Source organism: Anolis sagrei, chromosome 2 (assembly GCF_037176765.1).
Source record: "Anolis sagrei isolate rAnoSag1 chromosome 2, rAnoSag1.mat, whole genome shotgun sequence".
NCBI classification, from domain to species: Eukaryota; Metazoa; Chordata; class Lepidosauria; order Squamata; family Dactyloidae; genus Anolis; species Anolis sagrei.
This window is the reverse complement of record NC_090022.1, coordinates 124,925,208-124,947,152: the sequence shown is the minus strand read 5'-3', so window position 1 is coordinate 124,947,152 and position 21,945 is coordinate 124,925,208. Positions and strand designations below refer to the sequence as shown.

At 43.2% G+C, this 21,945-nt stretch overlaps 1 protein-coding gene across 16 annotated transcripts in view; it reads right to left on the bottom strand.

Annotated features, from left to right (window-relative positions):
* Positions 1-19,114, bottom strand: part of ARHGAP44 (Rho GTPase activating protein 44) — a 106,951-nt gene extending 87,837 nt beyond the window's left edge. For 7 of the 16 annotated variants that reach the window (XR_009630716.2, XR_009630715.2, XM_060764505.2 and 4 more), the window contains exon 1: positions 18,838-19,109. Coding sequence is in view for 12 of the 16 variants with exons in the window: in XM_060764505.2 (XP_060620488.2) it covers positions 18,838-18,890 (53 nt within the window). In the remaining 4 variants the exon portion in view is untranslated. Of the gene's footprint in view, positions 1-18,837 lie in introns of all 16 variants that reach the window. The other 9 variants (XR_009630714.2, XM_060764499.2, XM_060764503.2 and 6 more) reach the window with 5 other exon arrangements.
* Positions 19,115-21,945: the final 2,831 nt, after the last annotated feature.

Sequence of the window (21,945 nt, the reverse complement as noted above, 5' to 3'; positions counted from 1 at the left end):
ACAGTTGGTTGCCTCAGTCACCCTGACCGCAGTATCTGTGTGCACATTCTCCTCCTCTCTCCCTTCAGTCCCCACCAACATAATCCTGTGCATATTAGTCAGATATAAATCCCATTTATTTAAATGAGGCTTACTCCTCTGTAGAGGTTTACATAATTGCACCCAAAGTGTCTAGCTCTGGCCACCACACAGTATATAACAATAGTGAAATTAAACAGGACAAATTTCTAGTTTTCTAAAGAAAATGGGAAAATGATATAGCATAGGTCAATAATATGAAGCACATATATTAACCCAAAATAACCTAGATTTCTAGCATCTCTCTGAGGGTAGAGAAAAAATGTTGCTTGAAATCTTCTGGAGAGTTGCCAATCAGTGTAGGAAGGACTAATAAGCTAGATGGTCCAATTCTGTTGGGATAAGGGAGCTTTCTATGTTTCTAATCCTGGAAACTCTGTAATTAGGTCAGTTTGTTTTCCAGAACTGAATAAAAGACAAAATATGGGCATATTTGGGAAATGTTTTTACATTTACATTTACATTGGGCAAGTTTTAGTGCCTTTAATGCCATTACTGGACAGTTTTGTATTTGACACACTTTGTTCATTTTCTACTTTGTACCTGCTCTTTCTTCTGGAACTCTCTTTAGTATCTTGAGACTAGGTGGGCTAACCATACATAGAATGCAGTCTGTGCTAATCAACCACATGCACACATTTTTGTACAAGGGGAGGCAAATGCCACAATTTTTCAACAATGCTATTCTGGCCAGGGCTAATGGTAGTTGTAGCAAAAAGAAAAGGAAGTACTTCCTTAATCAAAATGTCAAATGGAGTCGTGCTAAACAAATTAAGTTTGCAAGGGAGTCCAAATAGATCTGGAAAGACATGTCTTGCATGGGGGTAACAGTCACTGCGTTACTTTAAACCCAAGAAACAATAGGGAAGCCAAGAAAAAAATACACTTCATTCCAGGAACATGATACCGCCAACTCCTCCAGGATTAGCAAGTTTAAAACTCCAGATAATACATTAGGGTACCAGCTGTTTTTCCAATGATACAATTAAGAATATGCTAGGAATATACTGGTGGAGTTTACACCTCCTCCTGCGCTGACTTTCAAATTACTGCTTCACCTCCCAATTTTCTTCTGGAAAAACTCATATTTGTTAAGAAAGACACTTGTTTTCCCAGTATTCTATCCATTACTAGCATCCTCTTAAAAAAGTAACCTACAAACAAAGGATTGGATGGGGGGGGGGGGGAGTGCTCTGGAATCAAGTGAAAGAGAGGGAGAGAGCACCCACCAAACAAACAACGGGACAAATCCCCTTACAGAAATATAGGGTGAGGCAGCATAACTTCCTTTTTTCAAAACTTAATAAAACCCATTGTATGAATCAGAAATTTTTATTTTTTTATATAATGTAGGCGCATACCTAAAGTTTTGTTTTACGTAGTTTTGAAGATCAAATTAGGTAGGTGATGTCTCTCATTCTCCTTTCTCCATACACTGAGTAAACTGATTTCTGCCGTTTGTCATGACTCTTGCCAGCATAGCAGGCGTTATGTTGGCAATTTCTTCCTGGATGTTGGTCTTCAAATCTTGTAGGGTCCTTGGACGGTTCACATAAACATGGGATTTCAAAAAACCCCATAGAAAAAAAATCACAAGGGGCCAAATCTGGAGAGCGGGCCGACCACTCCAAATCCGCTCGAAAAGTAGGCCTCAATGGCAAAAGCACTCTCTCCACTGTTCCAACGCATGATAGTGATTGAATTGTGTCAGGACAAAATTTTATACTCCCACCTCTCGAACGAGACCAATAGCGTCCGCTACGTCTTCAACCGACTGAATGGCACGCATTTTTTTAAAAATTATGCTGCGTCACCCTGTACATGCCCTGTCAAATGCCAAGTTCTGCAATCAACTTGCAGGAAGCTTTCCTGGTGCAGTTGCACATTGGCTTCAGGTTGCTGCATAAATACTTCAAAGAACTAGAATCAAATGGCATATTTCAGTCAAAAGAAGGATGAAAGTAATAATAAAAATCCAGACAATTGGTTAGAATGATAACTTTTGAACCTGTGCACAAGAGCTGAATGGTACTGACACAATTCCTCTTGTGCCATATTGTGCTTTTTAATGTACTTTGCTATTCCATTCATCTGCTTCTGGCAGAATCAAAGGGGGCAGTGTAAACCCAACAAGACATAAATGACTTCCAATACAACTCATAGGCCTTCAGAACATATAAACAAAAGCCAGCATGCTTCAGTAAGTCGAGCTTTGGACTCTAAAGACCAAGCTGCAATTTCTGACTTGGCTGTTAAAAGTCACATATCTCAGACCCAGAAAATCCCATTATATGTTTGTCTTTGCAATGCTGCAAGTTTGTAAGGGCTTAAAAGCACACAGCAACAAAAAGCACAATAAAGATATTAACATCCAGACAGATCTGGTTCGATAGAATCACAATATTCATTTTAAATTTTCAGAAAGTGGAAAATAGCATACCAAACTGGGCATTTATCAAATGGTAATGTCATTGGGTATGGCCATCTAGGAAATTGGTGGTGGGGTAGATTTTGTCCCAGGACCAGTGTTCCTCACCCTGTTAAAGATATGCAAGCTCAGGCACATCGGTTCTTACAAAGGCACTTTGTGTTCTCAAGTTGATGCAATAGAATCAATCACAAAAGCTCAAGCACATTATCCCTATAATCCTTAAAGCCTCAGGAAGGACCACAGAACACTGCTCTGGGCAGGAGATACTGCTTTCTCTCTGGGCAGGCTGCTAATTCTGAAAAGCTTGGACATTACTTTACCCAAAAAGGTGCTATGTCAGCAGTAAAATCTCTAGACAACATTTCTTTTTCTATAAAGCCAATATGTGTACTTATGTGTAAAGTGATTCTATAAGCCGTACCGAGTCCCTATGGGAGATGGTAGTGGGGTATAAATAAAGTTATTATTATTATTATTATTATTATTATTATTATTACTATGAGAGATTGTAAAACTTTCTAGCACTCATCATCAATATGAAGGAAGCATCAGAGACAATTTCCACAATTCTATATTGCTAATCATGTTACTGGGACAGGACAGAGACAGGTACACATTATTTACTGGCTGCTGTTATGGATGAAAGGGATCTATAAACAGATACTATAACAGATGCAAATACTATTAAATGTATTGAATGGAAGTGTATTCTACGGGAAAGACGAGAAAAGACTCAGAAGACACCCCGCCTCAAATCCTTCCAATATCTTCTCAGACCTTTTACACATACCACAAGCACAACACTTGATCTCATGTAGTATTCTGCCTTTGTTTTCAATATCTCACCCTAACTTTCAATACATACCTGCTTATAATCTTGATTCTTCCCAATGATCTTTACCTAGTTTTCTCTTTCTCCTTCCCAGAACACCCTGCACATTCTTACCATTTTATCTACTGGTCTTGTACATGCAGTTTCATTTATTCATATCTGAAGTTGTTGTATTGCACTTGATGATTTCAGATATGGGGGTCGTATTGTACTTGAAACACAACAAAATTGTTCAGAAACATTTTTTAAGTGTCAGGAATCCTAGATAGGTGAGAATTCTCACAATTCAGGACAATAACAACCAGCATGTGGGGTTTTGTGAACAGAAAACAGCATCTGTGAATAATAAACTTTTTTATTTTCTTAACCCACCCCCTCTCCCCTAGAATGAAATCATAAAAACATGTTTATTCTTGCCTGTGATCATGAAATTTACAGAGATGCACCTTTAATTCCTTTTTCCAATAACTCCTCAAAAGCAAATTTTAAAAATAAAGTCTTAAGCCTGCCTTGACCCTACCCCCAGCTGAAAGTGATGTCTGAGTACAAGCAAGCATTTCCCTCACAAGCCACCTCTTATTAGGTTTACACTTCTCTTACCTGCCTGCTTCCCATTCCCCCCATACACCACTTCCCTCCCCTTCAAAAATCTAGACTGTAAACACTAACTGAAAGTCACACTTCTTGCTTACGTTGCTCTGTAAAGTATTATGCAAAAGAACTGTGTATTTTAATGAGATTCTATAAATAACAAGAATAAACATACCATGATATTATGCATGTTATAGCTTTTAAGTGAAATTGGATTTCAAATGCCAAAAACAGAAAAAAAAGACTGAAAAAGCAAATGGCTAGCTACAATTGAAAGGGGAAATTAAAAGGAGACTGACTATTGCTTTTGGATGTGGTGGTATCTGCAACCAATGACTTTGTTACCTGTAGCATTTCCATGACTCTGAGTCAGTGGGAATACACTGGGACAGGCCCGTAGCCAGGATTTCGTTTCGGGGGGGGGGGGGGGTGGCTAAATGTTTTTTGGGGGGGTTCGGGGGGGCTGAGTTTCGGGGGGGGGCCTGAGTCTGAGTGAAAGAGGGTCTAGCCTAGCAAACCTTTTGTATCATTACCCCAATACCCCCATGCATATAGGATATATTGAGTATGGTGATCAGATCATGATATGAATAAACATAACTGTTTAAATAATGCACCAGTAAGGCCTTTTCGCGAACCACCATGAGAATTTCGGGGGGGGGGGGGGGCTGAAGCCCCTCAAGCCCCCCCCCCCCCCGGCTACATGCTTGCACTGGGAGAAAGGCAGGATAACACATCTATTAATCAAATAAGTAAATACACATTCTTGTGGTGATTTTAACACCAGTCAGCCATCTTTACTTATAAATACCATGCCCAACAATCAGCTTAGCTTGCCTTTTCAACAAGAGCTGCTCACTTTCCTCAAAACACACATGAAGATTCACACACACACCACACCATGTCTCAGTTAACCTCAAAAGTATATGTCTTCCAAATAATGTAATGTGCTGCTTTGCTAACTAATCGTGTTCATAGATGTTGGTCCCCATCTAAGCTCAGAGTAGAAGGCCACAGTTGCCTGCCTCTCTTCTGCCCCCAGTTCCTTGCACATCTTTTAAAACCATGGTTTCTTCCTATCAATTATTGAAGAGGATGATTTATTTAAAGGAGCTTCTCTGTGTGCCTTGATGCATGCAGCATTTGGCAAAGAAGTCCTATGGGTCCAGAGACATTTGCAGACATGTGTGACCTTAAATTAATATCTGCCGTGCAGCTTACAGAATGGAGCAAAGTTGCCAGCTGAGGCAAACAGAGTAAGGCAAGGAGGATGCAATGAATGAGATTGGGAAATCCAGAAGAGAAAAGAAAAACTGTCCTGCAGCCCACCTCTTTCCAAGTGTGGAACCATAAAATTCCAGAAATACACATGATCTGAAAATAAATGGAGAATGGGATTGCACACTCTACTAGCAGGATGTAATTTGTAAAAGAATCCACATAATCTTCCCTCTTAAAATCTGGCCTGTGTTTCCTTTCCACTCTATTTTCGTGTGTTGATGCCATGGAAAGGAGGAACCCCCAGCAATCTTTTCTACGTAACTGTAACGATGCATCTGAATAGATCCCAATTCACAAACTTCAAGACCGATCCTTGCTCAAGCATGTCACAAAATCCCTACAAATGTAATAGCTATATATGTTTCACAGAGACTAGCCAGAGCCCAGTCTAGCACTAGCACTCTTTTGTTTTAGGGAGGACAATGATCACCTTCTTCTTTTTGATATCATTAAACTTCTGATAAGCATCCTATTTGAGATAGTACATAAAGAGGCCTCATTGTGTGAGACTGCTGCCTCATTTAATACTGTGGAGGGCAGCATGTGAGTACAAGAAAGCAGTAGGCTTGATCACTGCTGTTTGATGGCCTCTAAGCTAATGGGGTGATGAATCTGCTCCAGTTATAGTCCAGGCTTTTAGAAGAGCTGCCTTGGGTGATATGTACAGTATGTTTTGAAGACAGAGTTCAGCATCTATGGACTCATTTTTTTAAAGTCCAGACCAAAACCCAGAGCAGATTTCCTGTCCCACCAACATAAGAACAAATGCCTTAAGCTTTCATTTCCTTAGAATTCTGTCTTGTCACCTATAACTACGCTCCCGATCTATTGTACTGCTCTTTCAACCAACTTTGCCTTGGACATACACCACAAAAAACAGGTTCAAGCCTTGACATATAGGATGTTAAAAGTGGTAAGTCCTAAGCTGAAATGAGAAAAATATATTTGAAAAAGAGTGAAGCAATTGGTCTTTGACCTAGAGTGCCTATTTCTTACCAATATGGCCCCTAAGCCCTTATTTCAAAAAGAAATCATAACATGTCATGAGATGGAAGATGGCAGCCCACAAACACAGCAGGCATGGCACAAAAATGAACCAACAAAAATCAGACACTGGTTTTAGATACTGGAACTGGGAATGTTCTTAAGATTCTAAGGAATTATTTCAGTGTCAAGAACAGTGGGACAATCTAATCCATCACACCTTCAACATGGTGCTCTCCAGATGTGAAGGAGCACAGTCTCTAACTTGCTGAACTATGCACAGTGGTTGGATTTATAGTGCAACACACCTTGAAGGGAGCAAAGTGAGGGAAAGCTGAGCTAGACTAAACAGCATAATTCAGCACAAGCACCAAATCACTGGTTATAGTCTTTGAACTCCACCACCTCCTGTTATTATATTAATGATATTATATTATAATTAATATATATAATTGCTAGATGCTGCCTTCAAAAATATGCTGGTTCAGCATGGCAGTTTCTGCTCTCTTCTGTCTCAATACACAGCAGAAAAGCCATTCAACTCTCAATTAGAGGCCATCTCCAACACCTGCAGGATTTTGCCTCCTATCTGCCAATCTCCACCACTCTTTCTGACCCCCTTCAGAACAAGAGCTGAGCCAGAGGTCTTTCCCAAAGTTGAACTTTACAGTGATGAATGATGCTCACAACTGAGACTGACAGGCAGGAGTTCCCTCTAAAGCAAAAGAGGGGTTTTCTGCTGCAGTGTCCTGGAAAAGTGCTTTGCTTAGAGAAGTTTCCCTGAGGGGATTCCCTGTTTACTCCCTGTCCAGATACACTCAAACAAGGGCTAATTTCTTCATGCTCACTGCAACTATGCCTACTATTTCCCTAGGCAGAGAGAAAATGTTTGCATGTTATATTTGAATGCAACAATTTTGAATGAAACATTCCCATCACATTTATCTATTAACATTTGATCCAAAGTTTTGTCTCCATTTAAAAAAAAGGAAGTAGCCATTGTATTCATTTTCACGACTGCAAGTAGTTCTATTATCCTCAAAGGCCAATCACTCAAATAAATGGTCAAAACCAAATATGAGAAGTCAAGAAGCAAGCATCAATTGTGAAGAGGTTGGAGCTAAATGTCTGGCAACAAGTTTAATTGCTATTCCTATCTTGCCAGACAGATCCTGTTCCAGATATCTTGAATAATGGAACTTATATGATCAGCCCACTTTTGTTAGTTTATAAGAATGGGGATGAATGCAGGCAATGCAATTAAAGTGGATACTGCAGCGGAAGTATGTGTTGTCCATGTATTCATTAGTTCAGAGTTAATTTCTCTAGGAACTGTATAGCTTGTCACAATAATGCATAACAAACAAGAAACACCTGTTGAAAACTCCAACATAGAAAAACCAGCACAGTTCTATACAGTACATAACAGGATAAATTGGGCAAGAAGAATTTAAATCAAAACCAAATCAGAGACTAGCAAGCAGATTTTCAAAAGCCTAGGCAAAAATAAAATGTTTTGTTCCATAGCATTACTGTAGGGATGGGGGAGACTTCCCTGGAGAGAAAGAGAGTGCCACCCACAGCCATTGGAGCCACCACTAAAAAGCCCCCTATCACACTGCTATCTTACAAACTTCTGCACCAGGGAAAAGGGCTTCCCAAGATGATTCTAGGGTAATAGGTAAGTGACAATTCAACAGGTATAGCAATCCATAGTTTTTCATTGGGAAAGTTAGAGGAATCTTAAAGGAAACAAATGACAAAAAGCCCTATACCACTGACAGTGTTCTTTCAGCTAAATGTCCCTTTCGATTGAATCCATATACTTCTTCCTGTTGTTTTGTGCTTTCATATGGTCACCTTATGGTAACATTTAGCTGAAAGAACACTGTCAGACCATCTTCAAATTAGTAGGATCGACTAAATCATAATACTTTGAAAGTGTGTAAGGATACATGGCCATTTAAAAAATTACACAGTCAGCCTTCCACATTTGTTGGGGTGAAAAGGCAGGACCAGGCCCGTAGCAAGGATTTCGATTCGGGGGGGGGGGGGGGGGCTGAGTTTTTTTCAGGGGGGCTTTTGGGGGGGCTTTTGGGGGGGCTGAGTCTGAGTGAAAGAGGGCCTACCCTAGCAAACCTTTTGTATCATTACCCCAATACCCCCATGCATATGGGATAGATTGAGTATGGTGATCAAATCATGATATGAATAAACATAACAGTTTAAATAATGCACCAGTAAGGCCTTTTTGCGAACCACCATGAGAATTTCGGGGGGGGGGGGGGCTGAAGAGAACACCTCTCTAGCAATATCTAAGTCCTCCAGTGAGACTCTACAGTCAACATCTGGCAGAGGTAGATCATAGTTACACCAGAGGATTATTAGAAAGAACATATTAATAAAATAAAAAGTAAAACCCCCAAACGTTGGTGGGCCAACTGTACAACCATCCCAAACTGCCACAAAACCTCAGTCTGGAAGATGGGGTTGAAGATTAGGGTACCCCTATACAATTCATTTTTAATATATCTGGGCATTTATTTTATGCAGTATATTTAGAAACTAATTCAGTGTACAGAGTAACTCAGCAACCTAATTAAGAGGTGAGTACAGTTCCTTGCATCCTCAAGGAAATGTGCATTAAGTTTGCATTACAAAACAAAGCAATACCGAAAACTAAATATGCATTCCCAAGCACTTACTACTGAACACTGATTTTTTCAGCTGGCATACTGCAGATCAGGTCACTAGAAACAGGAAAATGTCAAATTCCTATCCAGAAAAAGAAACATCCTCAGCAAAGAAACCACTGACTCAACAGAAGTCCTTTCCAAGAGCAGGCAATCAGTGGGACACATAAAGAAATTCTGTATTATAATATAAACAACCATGTTTAAGTTGACACTACATGCTACAAACCTACCACCTAAAAGAAACTAACACACAGGAATAGTTGGTACAGCAGATAGTACACTCTCACTGATCATCACACACTCTTCATGAAAAGACATAGGATGGGATCTTAGATGGAAAATTGGGCTTGTCTCATTGGAGACCCAACATTCAAGGGTCCCTTTTCCACACATCACAACTGACCTCATTCAGCAGGGTTTCCCTGACTCTCTGTGAGCAGAGCATTTCTGGAGGAGCAGAAGAGTCGTGCACTGAAAAACTGGCAAGAACAACTGATGTCCAGCTTGCACGTTAATTAGAGACTCATTTGCAGCTCTGATGCTACTCAACTACAGTATATTTATCTACATAGGAACCCACGATAAAGCTTTACTAAACACAACATTTCTTCACCCAGAGGAGGAAGAATGGGTATGTATGCATCACACTTTTCTGCAAAATCCGAATCAAGCACAAGTCTAGGTAGGGAGTTGAACTTTTAAAGCCCTATCATCGCTTCTGGGATAACACATTTTATCTGAGTCACATTGCTGCATATCTTAGAGCTAGAGAACTGCAGTACAACAGCACAAGATGGCAAACATGAAGTTGTGACTCTGCACTATGACCTCTTGTTCTTTTCCAGATATGCCACAAATATCTGCCATGCCTTATCGGTTTGGTGGCATATTATATCCAAGATCATTTGAAACACAGCATTTTCAACATCTTGGGTGCATCTATACCATAGAATTAATGTTTGACGCCATATTAACTGCTATGACTCAATGCAATGGAATCCCTGGATTTGTAGTTTGGCAAGGCACCAGCATCGGAATCAAAGAATTATTCTTTAACAGAAAAGGCTAAAGACACTATAAATCCACTGGGCCATAGCAGTTAAATTAATATGTCAAACTGCATTAATTCTTCAGTGTGGATGCACTTCTAAACACCTACTAAACATATTGTAGAATTAAAATTCAGTGAACCACCATCTGACATGCATGTAGAAGATCCCAGTTTCAATCCCTGGCATCTCATGATATGACTAGGAAAGGGACCTGCCCAAAACTCCAGGCAAATTGCTAACAGTGAGCAAAAACTCTCTGATTGACTGTTGGAATGATATGGAGCAAGGCAGATTAATGTGTCTGCATTTTTGGTGAAGACTCTTGCAACTATTAGAAATTGCTTTCTATAGTCTAAAAAGTTAATGATGTGACTCTATTGTGCAATGGAGGTAATAATGCCAGAACTTGAGTTAGAATGAACTGTCAACAAGGAACTACAACTTAGCAAAAATAGAGCTGTCTGTCAGGCCTCTTTCACACAGCGGAATAAAATCCCACATTTTCTGCTTTGAACTGGAATATATGGCAGTGTGGACTCACTGCTTCAAGAACATGGCCATATAGCCCGAAAAACCTACAACAACCCAGTGTGGACTCAGTTGACCCAGTTCAAAGAAGATATTGTGGGATTTTCTGCCTTGATATTCTGGGTTATATAGCTGTGTAGAAAGACCCTCTGTAAATAGGGGAACAGGATTCAACAGCTTAGCAGTTATAAGGTGGTTTTTAAAAAAGTAAAATAAAGCACAATCAGTAAACTCTCCATGAAACAAATAAAAGGCCTCTGGATAAAAGAGTGATCGTATGGAATACTACCTGGAAGACACAGATTTAGGCAAAATGACCCTCCCTAATGCTTCTACAAAAAAGGTCTCAGATGAAGAAAGCAAAATTGGTTTAATAACATAATGTAACAGAATACTACAGAAGTAGTCAGCAACCAACTAAGGCTTGGCTCCACCAATACTGACAGTAAAGACTGCCTTAGACCATCATACTTTCATCAAATCAGATACAGGAACAGATCGCAGGTGAGTTATGAACTGGGGAACATGGCATCATCCAAATGACAAAGGACTTATTCATCAGCAATGAGCACCACACCCACACCATCCATAGTTGAGTGGGCAGGAGTGGAGTTTGCTGGGCAAAAGGAGAACTATGCTTTGCTCTTTCCTCATCCAACTCCTTTCGCCTTGATTCACAAGCACTGAATGGTCTTACAATAATAGCTGACCAGGAGTGTTGTTTTGATGGGCAAGTCTTTTGGTTTCCATAATGCTAAATGAGGCATTTTCATCCTTTCTCTATTAGTTCCCTCAACTACACATTTTAACATACAGATTCAACATCGTTTTTCCTTTAGCATTCTCTCAATGAATGAATAAAATGGAAAAAATGGACAAAGATTTTTAAAAATCGTGAATTCTGTTCCAGGAGAAATCCTTAGGTCTCAAAAGCTGTATAATCCTGAAAAAGATTATTTTTGAGAAGAGATTAAGAGGATAGTTTCTGTTTTCTTGAAACCAGTACCCAGCCAATATTCAGGCCTCTCTTTTGTCTAGATCTACTCTCCAAACAAACAGCATCATAAATACATCTGAGGCTCCTTTTACACTGCCCTATATCCCAGGATCTGATCCTAAATTATCTGATTTAAACTGGATGACATGAGTCTCCACTGCCAGATAATCTGGGATAATAAGATCATCTAGGATCAGATCCTGGGATATAGAGGCAGTTTGGAAAAGGGTTGAGCAAAGTTTCTAATTAAGTTACAATGCTGATATTGATGCTCTAATTTGACCATCCCCTAGTACCGTACGTGCTATCCAAAAGACCAGTGAAAGTGTCACAGTGGGGGAGAAGGCACAGCTCAGTGGTAAGACATATGCTTTGAATGCAAGCAGAATATTCCACATTCAGTTCTTACCAACTCCGGTCTAAAATGCAGGTCAAGAGGTATCACATGGGAAAGGCCTCCTGGCAGGGAGACACTACAAGCCTGCAGAAACAGTATCAGGCTAAAGGTACAAATGATCTGACTTTTTGGCCCAATTTTAAAGGAGACCACTTATCCGGGGTTGAGAAGACAGTAGTGGCATACACGGGACTGCATGCTTCTCTCTCCCAACAGCAAATCTTCATCTGAACTGTGATGGTTAAGCAGGTTAAGGCCTGTATCTAGACTAACCAAGACTGCAACTTTATCAAGAAAGAAACCAGCTTCAGATCCCAAATAAGGGATGATGTATTCTCTTTTAAACATTGTTTATTTTCCCTTTCCCTCATTTTTTTTTCAATAAAAAGGTCAGATGCTGATAAAAGATCTGACAAGCATATTTTCATGCAAAGGCAGAGGTTGCAATGCAGATTGCCCATTACTGTCTTTATTCTATGCATATAAGTGTGCTGGAGGAGAAAAAAACATTGCCAGCCTTCCAGAAGGATGAACTTGTTTTTTTGGGCTTTTTTTTTTTGCAACACACACAGCTGAAAGACTGTGAATTAATTTTAACAGTTTCCTCTGCTTTCCTCTTTCTTTTTCATTTTTTGTAGTTCCAACTGACAACCTTAATCTGATGTTTCAAAACAAGGAAGTTCAAATGAAATGCAGGAAGAGGAAAAAATAAATCCAGAAGAAAGAGAAACAGAGACAGACCCTGATTGCCTTGGTTTCCTTGCACCTCTTATTACTGAACCATCCCTCAGTAGGTTGCTATCTGGAGAAAATTTTATGATGGCCAAAGAAGCATCCTCAGATCTGAAAAACAAGGGAATTAAAATGAAAAAAATCTGTTTCTCTTTCTTGTAAGAGACCAGCCCTCAGGAAATATTCACCCACTGCCTCTTTTTATTCATAGCTCGATGGAGATGTCTGCTTGGTGCACAGCCTGGGAAACAGAAAATACAGGGAGGCAGAGGTGGGAGTGGGTGGAAGCAGAGATGAAATATATTCAGTGCCACCTATAACCACAAGCTGTGCCGCCACCACACACACATACACAGATACACATAAATATTCTTCCCAGTTTTCAACAGGCATTTTCAAAAGAAGGATAATAGCTAAGTAATATAATATAATATATATAATGGCTAAGTAATTATATCTGGGAAAGCACTAAATTGACCGATGATTCTTTATGTGAGGCAAAGAGCTTTGGTGAGACAGGACCAAGATGCTCCAGTTCAAATCATCATGCTAGTAAACCCTATGAAGATGAGCTACAAGCCATCTCATGATCATGTGTAGATGAAACATAGGAACGTCCTTTTCTCTCCAGTTCTACAAAAATAGCTGGTCTTTATGATTATTAAACTCATTCTCCTCAGAAGGAAGAGGGCTGAAGTGGGGTGAAAAGAAGAACCACCATTCCCACAGCTCATTGACGAAGTGTAACTAGATCAGTGGTTTTCAACCTGTGGGTCCCCAGGTGTTTTGACCTACAACTCCTAGGAATCCCAGCTAGTTTACAAGCTGTTAGGATTTCTGGGAGCTGAAGGCCAAAACTAGATGAAGAGTAACTAAAACTCTCATCTGACCTTGAGCCCTGCTTCATGGCCAACTAAAGCCTCATGGAACCCCAGAATGGTGTGCTCAATGGACCTTGGAGGATTCCATCTTCTCCTTACATTACACCCTGCATGGCACTCAGGGGCATGTTTTGGGGTTCTTCCAGGATCCCATGAGGACATTTTGAGTAATTTCCCTTCTAATTTATCAAAATGTCATCTTGACTTCTAGTAAAGGTAAAGGTTGTCCCCTGACTTTAAGTCCAGTCGTGTCCGACTCTGGGGTATGGTGCTCATCTCCCATTTCTAAGCCAAAGAGCCACCGTTGTCCGTAGACACCTCCAAGGTCATGTGGTCGGCAAGACTGCATGGAGCACCGTTACCTTACCGCCGGAGAAGTACCTATTGATCTACTCACAATTGCATGTTTTCGAACTGCTAGGTTGGCAGAAGCTGGGGCTGACAGTGGAAGTTCATGCCGCTCCCCGGATTCGAATCTGAGACCTTTTGGTCAACAAGCTCAGCAGCTCAGTGCTTTAACCCACTGCACCACCGGGAGCTTCTCTTGACTTCTATAACCCCCTAAATACTTTTTTGGATCTTCTGAAGCAAATAATTTTTAACCCTCCCCTGACCATTATCTGGGAGCTACAAAAATGGCTCTGAAGAATTGCAAGTACTCCTTTAGGGAGAACACATTTCCAGATAGATATTGAGCTAAATTTGAAAATCTGAGTATCTTCAAAGCAATCTCTCTCTTTCCTATCAAGATTCAACTTCAGTTTCTTGGCCTCACCCACTTCATGAATGTCTAGACTTCCACAGTGACACGTCTAATGATGTAGAGTAAGAGCCATCTGCATACTAATGACACCTCACTCCACTCCCCCCCCCCTTCATGAATTTAAACAAAAGCTTCATACAGACTAGTGTTTACTCTCCTGGGAGTTTTGGAGTTCTGGTCCCAGAATTCCTGACAATTGGTCAAGTTTTCTGGGAGTTTATCCAAAAAAAGCTGGAAGACTAAAGTTTGGGAATCACTGAAGTAGTTGCTAGATGCTCATGTCAATAATTTTATGGGAATAAAGATGGACCTTATGGGACCCAGAAATTCAAATCAAGTAAATGCACACACACACACACACATATACATATAATACATACATACATACATAAGCTATGTATAGAATAGAGAAGAATTAACACCCCTGTAGCATTTGTTTTGCTCTCTATGCCCCTGTTCAGAAGATTTCACCTCACTTTCTTTCCCTGTGATAATTGGATTTGGAAAAAATTGGCTTGTTGGGGAAACAAGAATTGGCGATAAGGTTTCAATGAATACACCTTTTCATCATGACAAGTCTCTCAGAAGTGAATTTCCTTCCAAGGAGTAAATTTATCTCACTTCCTGTTGTCTCACACCCATTCTCAACTATTGAATTGTTTGTAACTCGGAGACTGCCTTTACTTTCATTAGTAAATCCTTAAGTATACAAGTAAACTGCTTCCAGATGAGATCCAAGTCTTTTTCACAGCCATATAGGGTTAGACCAAATTGCCAGCATCCTTTTCTTGTAGTGGTCAGCCAGGTTTCTAAGGGATGCCCACAAGTAGGAAATGAGAGCAAGGAGCATAAGATCTTCTTAGCACATGATGCACAAACCCATAGTGGCACAATGGGTTAAACCCTTGTACCGGCAGGACTGAAGACCGACAGGTTGGAGGTTTGAATTCAGGGAAAGTGCGGATGAGTTCCCTCTGTCAGCTCCATCTCCCCATGTGGGGACATGAGAGAAGCCTCCTACAAGGATGGTAAAACATCAAACATTCAAGTGTCCCCTGGACAACATCCCTGCAGATGGCCAATTCTGTCACACCAGAAGTGACTTGCAGTTTTTCAAGTTGCTCCTGACTCACACACACACACAAAGCACGTGATGCAGAGAGGTGATTGCTTAGAACGAATGCAGCAAAAAAAAAAAATCAGGACAAACAATGACCATTGGTTCATGAATATTTTAAAATCCAGATAAACACATTTTAAAAATGCATAAAATGAACTGAAATATCAAATTTCACAGGTTCCAATATAAATGAGTGGAAATAATACAACTTTCCAGAGGTCATAGCACTCCGATGCCTGGAAACTCTAGTCAAGCACAGCAAGCAGTGAGGAATGCTGAGATCTGCTGTCCAACAATATCTGAAAAATTACATGATTCCCATTCTTAGTCTGAACTGATTTGGTGATTTGAGAGAGCTGAGTTAGGTTTTTAAATCCAGAAAGAACTAGGCCAAGACTTCTGACCATAGGATCTAACTGGAGTTTCAGTGTACAGTATCTACAAAGGCTTAACAATCTTCTCCAAAAGCCAGGGTATTGCCCCACTTTCAAACAAACCCCATTGCCACACAAGGGATGGCCAAATACACACCTGATTCATGTAGATAAAAGTGGATTTCTAAAATTAATTTGCCTATCTAGACATTGATAACAGCCAATCCAGTTTAATAATTAAGAAATGAGTATATAATGCACCTGGATTTTCATTCAGTTGAAGTGCATACAAGCTTTATAAGAAGTTTATAATGGTATGTAATTAGCATACAACTAACAACCTACATTAGGCTTACAACTGATCTTAGGGAGAGTGTGGCTCCCATAGATAGTTAAAAGTAGGACCTTGATTCACACAAGGGAGGGAGATATAGCAGATATGTATCATGTGACTCATGACCACGTGGTCTTTACATATTGTACAATTCCACCTCTCCGCATGCATCCTCTTCCCACTCAGGCCACCTCCCACTGCAATGTCTAATCTAGGTCATTTGTTCTGTAAATTGGCTGCTATTTTTCATTTTGGCTTTGGAGTCCCGTTGCCAGACTCTGTACAACAGAATCAAAGGTTTAAGCTCTCTGCCTACCAAGACACACTCATGCCTATAGGCTAAATAGCTGTCTGCTTTCACAGCCAAGTCACTCACCAATAAAGGATTTAGCTTCCTAAATGGATGGGATTGTTAGAAAGGAAAATAAACAAACTGCACCTCTTTGTTTCAGGGGCACAAGCATTTTCCTGGGATTCCAAATGAACCATGCGATTGGGGGGGGGGGGGGGGGGAGCAAAAAAGCTCTTAGGCACACTTATCAAAAGCAGCCTGCCCAGCAGGGCCACCTCGACTGCCGCAATTAAACTCCCAAATGTGCTGACGTGACTGGAGTCCACAAGAAGGTTTGAGTCAACTAAAAGGAAAGCAAGCTAGCAAAGAGCAGCCACAGTGCAAAGCCAGCCTGCAATTTTCAGAGGAAGAACCAGCAATAAAATCATCCCAATTTTTGTCAGCTGTGGATGACAAAATCCCAGTATCTTTCAAGGCCGCAGGGGGGGAAACCCGAATGCTCACACAGCTGCTACAGAAGGGAGGTAAAGATGGTCTACAGCTGCTCACAGCTGTAAAGATGGACACATGTCAGCTTGATAAATCGGAGGGAATGAATGATGTGCTGCCCATCTGGACAATATGCACACAAGCAGAATTGTTCAGTGCATTCAATATTTTCTCAATTTCAACAGTCAGGAAGAGACTATAAAGCAAACAAATAGGCTGTAAAAATTGTCCCATGAGATGATATTTCTCCCCACCCCAACCCCTGGCTTGCAATCATCTATAAAGATTCACACAGCCCATCTCCATCTCACAGACATTTCCTCATGCCATGGTCTAAAATGCTGCATCCTTCAGGAGAGAAGAGAAACTGCTACAGATTGCATGCTGCAAAACCACTGAGAATTATACAATCACAATAAACCAGGCTTTGGACGTAGGCCCAGCCAACACATCAGAGCCTCTTGCAGCTCCAGACGAATCCTGGCACTGGGAACAGACGAAAGATGCTTGTGGTGACACTGCCCATAAGCAAGAGCCCCATTTCACTGGAAAGGAGTTCCTGGCAGTGCTTCCTCCCAAAGACAAATCACTGAGCCAATGGCTGCTTTGCCAACTACACCCCCACCTCCATAGCCAGCAGGGTCTCCCAAGAACCAGCAATCCTGAGAAATTAGGATGTCCTAATCAAAACAAACAACAACACAAAACACCTCCCCCAACTCAATGGCAGCCTTTGCAACTGTGTATGAGAAGGAGGAGCCTTAGCATTTGAAACTACCTCCAGGACCTGACCCCAAGGGCAGGGCAAATGGAGGGCCCTTCCACACAGCCCTATATCCCAGAATATCAAGGCAGAAAACCCCACATTATCTGAGTGCAGATAACCCATGTCAAAGCAGATACTGTGGGATTTTCTGCCTTGATATTCTGGAATATAGGGCTGAGTGGAAGGGCCCTGGGTTATCTGAGTCCACACTCAGACAATGTGAGATTTTCTGCCTTGATATTCTGGGATATAGGGCTGTGTGGAGGGGCCCTAAATCTTATTCAGCAAAACTACTCTGGGGGTCCCATGACCTGAGCTCAGCACGTCAAGGAGGAGATGAGAGGAAAGGAGACAAATACGCAGGGCCTGAGTGTCCCGGTGTGACGCCATCAAACCCAAATGTGGGCTTCAATAGGCTCCTTTGACAAGCAATAGCCCTGGATAAGGACATTCTGAAAGGACAAACCAGGATAGACCTTTCTGAGGCAGGCGCAAGGGGTTCAAGAGAGCTTTTTTTTCCTTGCAAATCCAAGCAAAAGAAAATCCCATCCCCCTTAAAAAGCAGGTAGGCCTTTTGGCACCTGACCTTGCTTTAGGAGGAGAGGCAGGTGCTGCATTTCACCGTGAGATTGGTGCTGTGGCTTTCTCAGCCACATTTGCATCCTTCTCATCCTTCTGCTTCCCATTTGCCTCCTTGAGCCCGAGGGGAAAGGCAGGCAGGCAAAGGCATGGAGGGGCTCCCTTTAGCAAACGCCATTCCCACCCCTAAAGAGAGCCAGGGGCCTTTCAGCAGCCCCCTGCGAGGAGAGAGGAAGCCCATTTCACCCAGGGAATCCTGCCGCAGGCGTCCTGCGGGGGATCTAGAAAGCCTTGTCAGGTCAAGGGCAGCTGGGGGGAAGCAGGCTCGTGGTCGCCTCAGGAGGCGTCGAAGGAGGAGTCCCCCGTGATCTGGGGCCATGACCAGCCCTACTGCGGGGCCACGGAGAGAGAAAAGAGGCGGGAAGGGAGGCTGGGAATTGGAGGAAGGGGAAGAGGGCCAGGGAGGAGGAGGAGGAGGAAAAACCGGGTTGGCCCACCACCACAGCTCTCCGAAGGGGCAGAGGAGGGGGCGTTGGTTGCCTCCCTGTGTCCCCTCCCCTCGGAGGTTAAAAGGGGCCCTTGGAGAGCGGCGGGCCGAGGGGACCCCCTCTCCCCCCCCCCCCCGCCTTCCCTGGCTTACCTGCCCACGGTCTGGTTGGCGAGCTGCCGCATGCGGTTGAATTGCTTCTTCATGGTGGCGCCCTTGCCTTTGCCCGGAGCGCGGGGTGGGGTGGGCTGAGGGACGCGGAGCCCGCTTTGGGAGGAAGGAGAGGCCAGGACGACGACGAGGAGGAGGAGGAGGAGGAGGAGGAGGAGGAGGCGGGAGGGCGGACACGGCGGCGGCGGCTACATGGCCCTTCGCGGGGTCGCCTCTCTTCGGCGCGGAGGCAGGGAGGGAGGGGCGCGGGAAGGGACCAGGCGGCGTGGGGGGGGGGGGAGGGAGGGGGGTCCTAGCGCTGCAGCGGGAGCGGAGACAGCGGCGCCGGCCACGGGGGGGAAGGAAGGGGGCAGCCCCCAGCCAGCGCCTCGCCAGCCTCCGGCATCCTCCCTCGCCTCACCTCGCCTCGCCCTTCCCCGCCCGCTCAGCGCATCTTCCCCACCCGCGCAGGGGCCCCCATGCCGCGCCCCCGCCCCTCCTGCTTCCCTCCGATCCCAACGCGCTGCGCTTCGGACCCGGCAGGCAAGGAGGGAGGGAGGCAGGGAGAGAAGGGAAGCGGCGGCGCAGAGTGCGGCTGCCCAGCCTGGGGCGCTGGGAGCTGTAGTCCCCTCCTCCTCCTCCTCCTCCTCCTCTGGGCCGCCTCTTTCCTCCGAGGGGGGCGCTGCGGAGCCCAACATCTGGCCCCGCGGAGCACTCGGGAGAACCTTCCCCTTCCTTGGGAGAAAGGGTTGGGGTTGCCCCCCTCCTCCCCCCCCAAATCCCACACTATAGAAGAACTGTAAATAAATATAGAGGAAGAAGGCATCCGCACTGCAGAATGGGGCCAGTTTGACACCACTTCGTGCTGTGGAATCACGGGAATGGTCGTTTGCCTCATCAGGCAGCCCAGACCGGGATTCCCTAACACAGGCACCCTCCAACTGCGGCCCTCCAGCTGTTTGGCCTCCAACTCCCAGAATTCCTGACAACTGAACAAGCCCATTAGGGCTCCTGGGAGTTGGAGGCCCAAACAGCGGGAGGGCCACGGTTTGAAGGTGCCTGCCCTAATAATTAGGTCTTGCTCACTACTACCCCTGTCCCCTTTTAGAGACAGAGTGCCCTCCTTCCACTTCCCCCCCTGATCTGGTCCTCATCTTGTCACCTGCTGTTAGCACTTTATCCATCAACCCAATCCTTTGGCAAGTGACTTGCACCAGTCGCTCTCTCGAACTGTGCATTACTCAGACCTTTGAAGGTTGTTAGATATGTTCGCTATATATTGTATTTTGTGGTTGTTTTATATTGTTGAAAGGTTTTTATAAATTTTGTTGTGATATTTTATTTTAACTATGCGGAATCTTGAGCTTGTCCCCATGGAAGCCACCCTGAGTCCCTGCGGGGACATGGAGGCGGGATTCAGAAAATTGCTTTGGATGGACCACATCGGTCTAGTTTCTAATACATAACAGAACAGTAGTCACCATCTGTTCGCCCATGGAAAACCATATTTAATAATCTAGAGCTGATGTAGAAGTAGTAATCTTTTGTGGGTAGTTAGCCTCTCCCCTCCCAACATCTCTGTTGCCTAAGAGGGTTTCACGAGACCAGTCACTCTTGTTGCCTTGGTGTTTTGAGGCAACAGTGTAGTAATGGTGAGGCCATGGACCATATTTTCATTCTTGTGGACCAGTGGTGGTTGGGAACCACTGTAATAAGCAGAAGTGGCTCAGTAAGAGGCAGCTCCAGATGAGGACATGGGTGATCTTCTCTTATTGTTCTTTTTCTACCAACTCCTCTGCTACTCTCTTTTTTCTCCTCTTCTTAGAATCACAGAGTTGGAAGTGACCACACAGGCCATCCAGTCCAACACCATTCTGCCATGCAGGAAAAGCACAACCAAAGCACCCCTGACAGACGGCCATCCAGCCTCTGTTTAAAAGCCTTCAAAGAAAGAGCCGCCCCCAGACTTTGAGGCAGTGAGCTCCATTGCTGAATGGCGCTTTTGGTCAGGAAGTTTTTCCTAATGTTCAGGTGGAATCTCCTTTCCTGTCATTTGAACCTATTCCTCTAAATCTATTGCTCTTCTACCAGACCTTTGACTATTGCTTTTCCTTGAAGCCTCACATGGCTTTCTCCCATTTAACAGTCATACTAATGCAGCATTAGAAATCAGAGGCCCTGCAGCCCCTCCAGACTTTGTTGAACTCCCCCATGCCTCAACCAGCATAGCCAATGGTCAGGGATGATGGGTGGTACGTCAACAAACAGAACATTACAGTTATATTGTCTGTCCTTTTACTGACAATATCTCTCAAACATGGTGCCCTCTAAAGCAGGAGTGGTTAAAGTGTGGCCCATGGGCAGCATGTGGCCTCCAGGACCCTAGCACCATTTTGGGGGGGGGGGGGTAAACTTTCCCCCCAGATTTGTTTTGTACAGGAGTGCCCCAAAATAACCTCCAGGCAATATGTTCTCTTAAAATAATCCACAAATGACCTCCCAAACGCCTTCAAATGGTGTGAAAGTTTGAGGCAACTAATTTTGGAGGAGAGGGGGTGTAATGGGATGCACCTCCCAAGTTCACTTGGGATGCTCGCCTTCCTTTCCTTTGAAGGAAATATTAAAGGGCCAAATAGCCACCGACTGTTTATTGCTTTCACTTTAGCATGTAGAGGATAGGACATGTCCCCAGCCAATTGAATGTTTCACGCTGTCAAAGCCATGGCTTCTGTTCAGCGGTGACTCATCTGTTAAATGGGCACAACAGCATCCTCTCTTCCCTGCAGTTCTTGTGAAGGTTAGGTGATGAATAGATTATGGATAGCACTTGCTAAGTGGCTGGTAACTTAAACAATCTAAGACTGATAATTTTCATAAATATAATTTGTTATATATTTAATTTTACACAGAGGAATCGGCTGGATTTCTAGCTGATAGTTTGCTAAAATGTAAAACATGTCAGATCATCAAAGTGCTCTGAAACAGCAAGAGCTGAAAATTGTATTTCAAAGAAACCTGTACTTGAATTATCTAAGATATTGATTGTGTGTGTGTGTGCATGATTTTTTCAAACCCCATATAGCAGTGGTTCTCAATGCATGGGTCCCCAGA